The 11,202-nt window shown below is 46.6% G+C and overlaps 1 protein-coding gene and 1 non-coding gene across 4 annotated transcripts in view; both read left to right on the top strand.

The window, feature by feature from the left end:
* The first annotated feature begins 991 nt into the window (after window positions 1-991).
* On the top strand, window positions 992-1,064 carry TRNAE-UUC (transfer RNA glutamic acid (anticodon UUC)). The gene has a single exon. It is a non-coding gene; the product is annotated as a tRNA-Glu (tRNA).
* Window positions 1,065-3,367: 2,303 nt separating this feature from the next.
* The window catches only part of CORO1C (coronin 1C), an 85,472-nt gene continuing 77,637 nt past the window's right edge, over window positions 3,368-11,202 (top strand). Inside the window, exon 1 of one of the 3 annotated variants that reach the window (XM_027124466.1) lies at window positions 3,368-3,470. In XM_027124466.1, the coding sequence (XP_026980267.1) occupies window positions 3,368-3,470 (103 nt within the window). Of the gene's footprint in view, window positions 3,471-3,770; window positions 3,893-9,405; window positions 9,779-11,202 lie in introns of those variants that run through there. The other 2 variants (XM_027124470.1, XM_027124467.1) reach the window with 2 other exon arrangements.

Genomic DNA, 11,202 nt, shown 5'->3' with positions numbered 1-11,202 from the left:
ATGTCCTTCAATGGGAGAAGGGTTAAACAAACTCTGCTCTATCTGTGGAATACTTCTCAGCAATAATAAGGAACAAAAGGGACTTCCCTGGTGGCTCAGTGGTTAAGAATCTGCCTGCCAATGCAGGGGGGATCCCTGGTACAGGAAGATCCCACATGCCGCAATTAAGCCCACGTGCCACAATTACTGAGCCTGCGCTCTAGAGCCTGTGAGCCACAACTATTGAAGCCCGTGCGCCTAGAGCCCCTGCTCTGCAACAAAAGAAGCCACCACAATGAGAAGCCCATGCACCGCAACAAAGAGTAGCCCCTGCTCGCTGCAACTAGAGAAAGCAGCAACGAAGACCCAACACAGCCAAAAATAAATAAATAAATTTATTAAAAAAAAAAAGAACGAAAGAAAAATGAAAAGATAACAGCAACAAAAAATAATAAGGAACAAACATGTAACAACCTTGATGCATCTCCAGAGATTTACACTGAGAAAAACCAGTCCCCAAAGGTTGCACACTATATGACTTCATTTGTCATTCTTGAAATGACAAAATTATAGAAACTGAGAACAGATGAGCAGTTGCCAGAAGCTAAGGAGGGGATGGGGGCAGGAAGAAAGTGGGTGTGGCTATGGGTGTGGGTGTGAGAGGTCCTCCTGTTGATGGAAATGTTCTGTATATTGTATCAAGATATCAATATCCAGAGTGTGATATTATATACTATAGTGTTTTGTTAACTTCTTTATTGAAGTATAATTGCTTTACAATGGTGTGTTAGTTTCTGCTGTATAACAAAGTAAATCAGCTATACATATACATATATCCCCATATCTCCTCCCTCTTGCGTCTCCCTATACTATAGTTTTGAAAGATGTTAACCACTGGGGGAAACTCGTAAAGGGTACATGTGATCTCTTTGTATTATTTCTTATACTTGCATGTGAACCTACAATTATCTCAAAATCTAACATTTACTTAAAAAAAGGCATCCCAGGGAATTCCCTGGTGGTCCAGTGGTTAGGACTCTGCACTTTCACCGCAGGGGGCCCAGGTTCGATCCCTGGTCAGGGAACTAAGATCCCACATGCCTCACCTTGTGGCATGGCCAAGAAAAAAAAAAAAGGCATCCCATACTATTATATACAGAATGGATAAACAACAGGGTCCTACTGTATAGCACAGGGAACTATATTCAATATCCTGTGATAAACTCTAATGGAAAAGTATATGAAAAAGTATGTGTATATATGTATAACTGAATCACTTTGCTGTACAGTAGAAATTAACACAATATATTTTTTTGAATTTTATTTATTTTTTATACAGCAGGTTCTTATTAGTTATCCATTTTATACACATCGGATTAGTAATCTGAGATTACTTCCAGTCACTCATTTAATTAATAGTATTATTATTTGTAAATGCTTCCACAGGGCTAATCCACTCAGCTTCCATGTTGCCCTGGCAACCTAAGGCTAAGGTCTCCATTTGCTACTAAGAGAAACTAGAAAAATGATTTGCTTAGGAGCTTCCAAATGCAGGTCCCACAGTTCTTTCTTCTTCATATAAGACCTGGCCTGTGTATCATGTGGGGTATGGAATCATTTTTCTTTTTCCTGATCATTAAATTCATCTTCATCTAGCATCAATCTTTTAAGGCTACTTCAGAAATCAGGTTTTGAGAGCAGGAAAAGACTCTCAAATCCAGCATCTTACCTGGACCTGAATCTCTCCATTTAGGGCCAGTTTGGACAGAACCAAGGTTTCCTTTCCAGCCCACGAAGGAAAGGAATTCAAGAACAATGGGATGATGGGGGAGGAGGGGTTTGCAAAGAGTTATGCAATTTTCCAGCTGCTTCTGGGAGTAGCAGCTCTCCACTGACCACATTTGGGTCAGGTGTGGTGAGGTGGCATTGCTTCTGGCTTTAGATGCTTTCTGTGCAAGAATCACCTCCCCCACCTTAAGGATAAAACTGGAAGGCAAAGGCCTTGGGATCTTTCTCAGCGTATTCTATGGTTGCAGTATGGTGGTGTCATCCTGGGGGAATTGATGTCCTGGGAAGTTTTACTTCTAATTTTATCATTTATAGAACTGGGAGATGGGAATCCACATGTTTTAAATTCCTACTGTATGCCAGGCACTATGCTGGATACTTCACCATGATTTAATTCATTGAATCTAAACTCCTGAATCTTCAAAACCACTCTCTGAGGTAAGCATTTAGACTAATCCCACTGTATAGACGAGGCGAGCAGGGCACGGAGAGGGGAAGTGATTTGCCTGAGGTCACACAACTGGTAAGACGTGGAGCCTAGATTTAAAGCCGAGTCTGTCAGAATCTACAGTCCATGTTTTTCTCTTCTGTCATGCTGCCAGAGAGGCATCTTTAGTGTAATGACTAACTGACGGCTTATGCCGAGTCAGGCACCCTGCTAAGTGTATTACTAACCAGGAGCTCATGGAATCCTTCCCAAGGTGCATCTGCTATTATCCCTATTTTACTGATGAAGAAACTGAGGCTTAGAGAGAAGTAATTTGCTGTGATAGCTGTTTTGGTTCAGGTGGGCCCTGATTTACATAACACATATTTCTGTGGCTGATGCTTAACATGAAAAATTCCCCCGCTGTGAACTGCAAAAAGGCCTTGGTTTGGGAAGTAAATAGCCTACCCCATCAGCAGGTCTGCTTTGTTCATTCAGTTCATCAGTCCCAGTTTCCCCAAACCTTGGCATTTCAGAGCTCGGTATGTGAGCTCCTCTGGCTATAAAGAGGACAACTTCACGCTACAGGTCAGGAGATTCAGGCCCACAGAGATGAAGGGAACTGCCTCAGGACACACAGTCTGACAGCAACAGAGATGGACTGGAATCCCGGTGCTCTGACTTTCAGGCCTGGGCCGCCCAGTTATTAAGAGAGGGTCTTTGGCCAGGAAAAAGAAGGGAGGGACCCTGTATCCTTCATTTCCTCACCTGCGAAATTGGGTCAAGATAGGCCCTTCTGTGTAGTGGGGGGGGGGATATGTGGGTGTGGTCCAGCCTAGGGGCCGCCACCTTGTGCTAGCAAAGTGACAAGGTCTAGTGGAAGGAGGATCATAGCGTCGCGAATCCCCAGAAGTGGTGGTGGGAGGGTGTGAGGGCAGCAGAAGCGGAACTTCGGGAGCCAGAGGCGGGGATTCGAGAATTCTGGGCGGGGCTTGGAAAATAAACGCTGTTAGATGGGCAGTGGGCGGGACTTGCGATGCTGCGAATAGGGTTACCAGCCCGTGGGCGGGGCTTCTAGAAATTGGGGCGGGGTTTGTGACGCAGAAGGGCCAGTTCTGAAGGAATGAGAGGGGAGCTGGGCTTAGGGAGCCAGGAGGCTGGCAAGGGGTTTGGATGGGGCAATGGGCGGGGTTCAGAGGAGCTGATGTTACGGTTTTAAGGGACTCTGGGGGAATTTTTGAGGAGCCGGGGGGTGTGGCCCTGCCGAGCCGAACAGGTCAGTGGGCGGGGCTCTAAGGTAACCGCTCCTGGTTCTTTGGGGTCAGTGGGCCTGGCCCTCCGGCCACTCAGAGGACTAGCGGGCGGTGCTTGCACTTGGGCACCGCCTTCCTCCGCGGCACTCCTGCATCCCTCGGCGCGACCAGAGGGGGCGCTAGAAAGAGTGAGGCGTGGAACGCCGGGTGGGAAGCGGGCTTCCCCTCCCGGAAGTGGGCGTGGTGCTCCGCAACCTGGCGGCCCTGGTTGGGCGCGGTGCGGCGCGGGGGCGGGGCCTGCGTGCAGCGGCGGGGGCGGGGGCGGCTGTCCGTGCCCCTCCCCCGCGCGGCGCTCAGTGCCAGGCGGGAGGCGGTAGCGGTTGGAGGTTTCTCCGGGCTTTGCAGCGGGGACTTCGGCAGCGGCGCCTCAGGCACCTCAGCCCTGGTGAGCTGCGCGCGCCCGGCGGGGCGGATTGGGAGCGAGCCGGACGGGCGGACGGACCTGTCCTTTAAGCGTGTGCCGGCGCCGGCTGACAGGAGCGGGCGGGGCGTGGGACAGGGCCCGGTGGAGCGGACAGGGCTGGGTGGGCGCGCGCGGCGCGGATCCTTGGGCCGGGGGTCCGCCCTGGCCGGTGTACATGGGATAGGGGTAGGGGCTGCCGCGGGAGACTTGGGATCCGGTGGGGGAGGGAGTTGGGGACCGAACCGGTCGGCCTGGGGAGAGTGAGCCCAGGTTCCTGTGGGGAGGAGGCTGCCCTGGGGAGACTTTTAGGGATCCGGAACCCTGGCCGGGCGAGGAGCTGAGGGGGGACGAGGCTGCCCCGGGAAGAATTTTAGGGGTCAGGGCTCCGCCAGCTTGGGTGGGGTCTTGGGTGGGGAGGGGCTGCTAGAGGCTAGGGCGCAGAGCCCGGGGGGCGCCAGGCCTGGGAGGCGGGACTTGAGCCGCCCTGGGGAGCGAGTGGGTGGGGGGTGGCTAGGGGCCGGGCTCACGTGGCGCCGGGGGGAGCTGGTCCCTGCGTGGGAGGGGCGAGGGCGGTGGTCCGGCCTGGGGGTTGCCAGCTTTGGGGTGCGAGGCCGGCTCTGGGCCCTGAAGAGCTGGGTTGGGGGTCGGGAAGGGTGGGGCAGGGCTGAAGCTGGGGTGATGTGGGTGGGGGCGACTCGGGAGGAGGATGAGCCGGGCGTTGGGAGCGGAGGGCTGGGAGTGGCGGGGGAGGGGCGGGGGGGCGGGTTGGGAGAGGAAGAATGGGGCAGGAAGGCTGCAGGGTCGGGGGCCTGGAGCGTCCGCGTGAACTGGGTGATTCAGAGATACGCTCGCCTAAGAGCGGAGCAGCTGGCGAGGGACGCAGTAAGAAGGAGCGAGGTGCAGGTGGGGCTCCGCTGCGCCTAAATGACTGAGGATGAACTCAGACGTAGAGGTTGGAAATGCAGGGACCGAGCCCTCTCCCGCCTGTACACACAGGCGCGCGCACACAGCTCTGTGTCTCTCAAATGACTTGAATGTGTTGGGAAGTGGCAGGCTGCGGGGAGAGCCGAGAAGAAAGGGGCTTCCTCTTGCAGGGAGGCGCTGGCCCTGCCGTCCTTTTTTGGGAGTGTTCAAAGGGTTTTTGATTGCTGGAAAAGGAAACGTACGCCTTACTGCATCGCGGTTTAGAATCACATCCTATATTTGGCCTTAATGTAGGCTGTCCTTGTTTTGTGGTGTCTGAAGTCCTTGCTCTACATGTTGCAAACGTGGGATTCAGTGTGAGAAGCAAATTGCAAGTCGCTCATCTCCCCCAGGAGAGCAAGAGGCCTTTCTTTCCTATAATACATTAAAACAGAATTGAATATAGTGCGTGTTTTTAAACTGGTACTCGGTGGCGAATGTGTTTACTTTTGTAAATAGTTATCACAAAATATAATATTAGGCCGTCTCACTGCAGCCTTCCTGCCCGGGATTACATCCTCAAACAGTACTTGTAGGGCTCGTAGTCACTCTGTGTAATAATGCATTTCATTGTCCTTATCTGGCAGAGCTCTCCTGACACCAGGGCCTGCTAGAATAGACAGAAACATGATTAAGTATAAGCAGTTGCTTTGCACCGTCTGTTCAGTTGTGAAGGCAAATAGATATCTGTTTATATGACTGCACTCTCTTCATTCCCTATAAAACTGAAGAAATGGGAAAAATCTATTTTGGACTTGATTCTGTATATTTCAGAAAACTAAGGAAACTAATTTTTTTTTTTTTTGGCTTGGAGGTACATTTCAGAGTCACAATGTTTGGATATGAAGCCTAATAGTAACTCTTGGGTCTGAGAGGTTGCATAAATAAATAGGGGGGGAAAGTGAAATAAAAGTGGGAATTGTATATTAGGCCTTGAGGTGCCATGTTTTGTGGTAAATGTCGTGTGTACTGGGTATAAAGGTTGGGTACACACCTTTTTGACAAATCTGGAATGTGCCTTGTCCGTATTTGTTTTTCATTATTTGCGGAAGGTACATGAAAGCTTGATGGATTCTAATAGACGCATACCAATGAGAGATCACTGCACAAAGTATTGAATTTTTCATGATCATTTGTTACTTTACCTGTAGATTGTGCTAATCAGAAGTTATGTCTATTACTTTATATATAATTTGGGATTAGATTCAGGGTTGACAGGACTTTCGGTGTGTGTGCTACTTCATTATTTTTTTTAAAAATTGAGGTATAATTGACATGTAACATGTTAGTTTCAGGTGTACAACATAATGATCTGATATTTGTATACACTGAAATGGTCACCACAATAAGCCTAGTTACGGTGTGTCACCATACAGAGTTACTTTTATTTATTTTGTGACGAGAACTTTTAAGATTTATTCTCTTGGCAACTTTCAAATACGCACTGCATTATTATTGACTATAGTCACCGTGTTGTCCATTACATCCCATGACTTAATTCATTTTATAACTGGAAGTTTGTACTTCTTGACTTCTTTCACCCATGACATACAACACTTTTTAAATACTTGGATTTTTTTGATGTAAGTTTTATGCTTAACGCAGCTGTCACTTTTGAGATTCACTCCAACCATGAGGAGAGTCACTCAGATGCCTATGAAACAGAACGTTCAAAAGGATAAGTGATCAGTTCTTAGTTATGTCACTGGGGGTGTGGAAATTCTGTATGATGGCGAATTATTTCTTAATACTTTGATTTGTCACAAACGGTGCTTTAGAAACATTATATTAACCAGGTTGTTTTACCTTTGACTTCTTTTTTCAGAGGTGGAACAATAATAAATTTGAGTGCCACTTTCAGATTCAGGGTACAAATCCTGTTGTTTCCTTTTGGTGACTTCCCAGTGTCACCTTATTCCTGTCAGAGCTCTTTTCTGACACTTGTATGTCTTTTTAAACTTAAGATGCCTTTTCTTTATTAAAACATGGAAATACTCATGAATATTTCAGTATGACCTAGTACCTAGAATGTTAAGTAATAGAATCTCTCTGGGTTTTCATTGCCCTAGTTCAGATGCTTTAAAATGAGTGAACAAGATTCTACACTGCTTTTGAGAGCTTATTTTGTATTTCAGTGGCACATAATGGAATCTTCTTTGTTTTATAACCACTTTATTGAGATATAATTTACATACCATACAGTTTACCCATTTAAAGTGTACAATTCAGTGGTTTTTAGTATATTCACAGAGTTGTGCAGTCATCACCACAATTTTATTTTTTTTATTTTTTAATTTTTAAAAATAAATTTATTTATTTTTGGCTACGTTGGGTCTTCATTGCTGTGTGCACGCTTTCTCTAGCTGCGGAGAGAGGGGGCTACTCTTCTTTGTAGTGCACGGGCTTCTCATTGTGGTGGCTTCTCTTGCTGCGGAGCACGGGCTCTAGGTGTGGGCTTCAGTAGTTGCGGCTCGCGGGCTCTAGAGTGCAGGTTCAATACTTGCGGCACACGGCTTAGTTGCTCCGTGGCATGTGGGATCTTCCCAGACCAGGCCTCGAATCTGTGTCCCATGTATTGGCAGGCAGATTCTTAACCACTGTGCCCCAAGGGATGTCCCACACCACAATTTTAGAACATTTTCATTGCCTCCAAAAGAAACCCCATACCCATTAACGGTCCCCCGCCCCCCTCCCCCCAATTCTTCTCCCTCACCTGCCCTAGGCAACCACTTATCTATTTTCTGTCTCTATGGATTTCCCTTGTTTTGGACATTTCATATAAATGGAATCATGCAATATGTGGTCTTTTGTGTCTTTTATTAAGCATAGTGTATTCAAGGTTTATCTATGTTGTAGCATGTATAAGTACTTCATTCTTTTTCTAATGGTTGAAAAATATTCCATTGTATGGATATATACCACATTTTGTTTTTCCATTCATCAGTTGGTGGATGTTTGGGTGTTTCTCCATTTTGGCGATTATGAATAATGCTGCTGTGAACATTTGTGTCCAAGTTTATGCATGGATATATGTTTTGCTTTCTCTTGGGACTTACTGGGTCATATTGGTTACTCTGTGTTTAACTGTTAGAGGCGCTGCCAGACTTTTCCAAAGCAGTTGCACCATTTTACAATCCCACTAGCAGTGTATAAAGGTTTCCGTTTCTCTACATCCTTGCCAACACTTGTTATTCCCTGACTGTTTGATGCTAGCCATCCTAGTGGGTGTGAAGTGGTATCTCATTGTGGTTTTGATTTGCATTTCCCTAATGGCTAATGATGTCCAGCATCTTCTCAAGTCATTAGTGGACAATTGTATATTTTCTTTGGAGAAACCTCTGTTTAGATGCTTTTGCTCTTTTTAAAATTGGGTTATCTTTTTGTTGTTAAGTTATGAGTTATTTATATATTCTAGATACAAGTGCCTTATCAGATATACGACTTGCAAACATTTTCTACAGTTTGTGAGTTATCTTTTTTTTTTAAATAAATTTATTTGTTTGTTTGTTTTTGGCTGTGCTGGGTCTTTGCTGCTGTGCACGGGCTTTCTCTAGTTGTGGAGAGCGGGGGCCACTCCTTGTTACGGTGTGCGGGCCTCTCATTGCGGTGGCTTGTCTTTGTTGCAGAGCACGGGCTCTAGGCGCGTGGGCTTCAGTAGTTGTGGCACATGGGCTCAGTAGTTGTGGCTCGCAGGGTCTAGAGCACAGGCTCAGTAATTGTGGCGCACGGGCTTAGTGCTCCGTAGCATGTGGGATCTTCCTGGATCAGGGCTCAAACCTGTGTCCCCTGCATTGACAGGCAGATTCTTAACCACTGCACCACCAGGGAAGTCCTGAGTTGTCTTTTCACTTTCTTTTCTTTTTTAATTTAATTTAATTTATTTTTGGCTGCACTGGGTCTTTGTTGCTGCGCGTGGGCTTTCTCTAGTTGCAGCGAGTGGGGGCTACTCTTCCTTGCGGTGCACGTGCTTCTCATTGCAATGGCTTCTCTTGTTGCAGAGCACGGGCTCAAGGTACCTGGGCTTTCAGTAGTTGTTCGAGGGCTCTAGAGTGCAGGCTCAGTAGTTGTGGCGCATGGGCTTAGTTGCTTCGTGGCATGTGGGATCTTCCTGGACCAGGGATCAAACTCGTGTCCCCTGAATTGGCAGGCGGACACTTAACCACTGCACCACCAGGGAAGTCCCTCCTTTCACTTTCTTGATGGTGTCCTTTGAAGTAGAAAAGTTTTTAATTTTGGTGAAGTTTAATTTATGCATAATGGAGTCCAAACTGATAATGAGTTAGAAATTATTTAGACCTTAAATCACATCCTCACTGGTAGTTTGGTTATATAAATTAAAATCCAAATGTGAAAGGATTAGGGAAAGATTTGAGTTAGTTCTACATCAAAAAGGGTTCATCAGGGAACATGTCAGTACCTGTTTAAATCCTCTCGTGGTCTCCCACCCCATTGTCTGTGGTTAAAGTTCAGACTTAATGTGGTGGTGGATGAGGACAGCTCTGATTTCAGCCTGTCTCATCTCTCACTGCTCCCCTTCCTGTGTTTTCATCTCCATTGCCACTCCCTGAACTGTCCAGCCTTAAGATCTTGTGATGCGCTTACTACTCGGCTCCCCTTACACCTGGTGAATCCCTCTTGTCCTTTGGGATTCTCCATGAAACCTTCCTTAGTCCTCACAGGCAGACATTGTCCCTGCTCTCATGCATCAGACATTAATCACTCCTGTCTGCTACGAGGAACTGGATTTGAACTTGAACCTACCGTCTGAAAGGCGCCTTCCCATAGAAGGCAGAATGTGGGAGAGAAATTCACATGGAAAGCAGACTGAGAGTGGTCTCTAGTGCCTACTGGATATTTGCTGAATGAAAGATTATTTTTATTGACGTTAACTGGAAAGATCCTGAGGTCAGTGGGTTTCTCTGGTTATTATTTACACCTTTGTTGCCTATGTTAAAATAACGTGAAGTACAGGGGTAATTCCTCTCTGCCTTTCTGGCACCCAATTCCAGCTCTTACCAAAAAATTGCTCAGATGTAAACCGAGTGTTTGAAACATTTTCCTGAGGGCAGAATATTCTTGTCCAGGTTCTTTCCCCCTAATAAACAGTGATGACTGGCGCACAGCCTTCTCAGCAGGGCAGATGGCCAGGGAGCACATTTGGTTTGGGATGATTTACCAAGACCAAATGCAGCAGGCTTAGCCTGGTGGTGTTGAGGCAGTCAGTGCTGGAACTACCCCAGTGCATGCCTGATGGTGGGTGTAAATTGGGTTTTAGAGGTGCATACTTCCTTCCTTTTCATTCTTTTGTTCGTGCTCTTGCTTCTCTCAGAGCATCTGGTTAATACTTTAATTAAAAATACTGCACTTAGTATCTTCTTGAGAATTAGGAGAAACCAGTTGGCCATTTGGGGTATGTTTTCTGTGTGTTCACTGAAGTGATTGGATTGTGGCAAGGCAGTAAAAAGAAAAATAAATTTCAAATTTGTTCTTTGTCTCCTTAGGCTCAATGAGCTATCTGTACTTACATAGTTTCTTGCTCTAAGAGCTCTGTCTAGAGAAATTGAGGCAATGAAGGGTGCAGACCTTCAGAGCCAGACTGAGGTGGGTTTCACTCTCTGCTATGATTTTGTCAATTAACCTACCTCCCTGAGCCTCTTCTGTAATATGGAGATGCTAACGGTACCTTGCTGGGTTTTGAGTAGACACCCAATAAATTTGTGTTCCCTTTGTCTTCACTCTTAAATGCCTGTTTTGTTTTTTTTTCTTAATTAATTTATTTTTGGCTGTGTTGGGTCTTCCTTGCTGCGCGTGGGCTTTTCTCTAGTTGCAGTGAGTGGGGGTTAGTCTTTCTTGCAGTGTGTAGGCTTCTCATTGCGGTGGCTTCTCTTATTGTGGAGCACGGGCTCTAGGCCCGCGGGCTTCAGTAGTTGTGGCATGCAGGCTCAGTAGTTGTGGCTCGCGGGTTCTAGAGCGCAGACTCAGTAGTTGTGGCGCACGGGCCTAGTTGTGTGTGGGATCTTCCCAGACCAGGGCTCGAACCCATGTCCTCTGCATTGGCAGGCAGATTCTTAACCACTGCGCCACCAGGGAAGTCCTTAAATGTCTGTTAATGAATGGAACTCGGGAGAATCAAGTAGGGTAAGTTTAATATATTTTATTTCTGATATTAAGCTATTGTTGTGTGGATTCCCCCTCCTGCCTCAGCATTTTAGACTTCAAATCAAACTTGAATCATTGGAGAGGAAAAAAGTGTCTAATTTTAGGATAGGAAGGTAGTGTTAAAAATGAGGCAGTTTTTGGCCATCTATCTGAATTGGAAATGTCTATTC

Source organism: Aethalodelphis obliquidens, unplaced genomic scaffold, assembly GCF_003676395.1.
Source record: "Aethalodelphis obliquidens isolate GAN/ISIS:26980383/991018 unplaced genomic scaffold, ASM367639v1 scaffold28, whole genome shotgun sequence".
NCBI lineage: Eukaryota > Metazoa > Chordata > Mammalia > Artiodactyla > Delphinidae > Aethalodelphis > Aethalodelphis obliquidens.
This window is presented reverse-complemented; position numbering and strand designations above follow the sequence as displayed.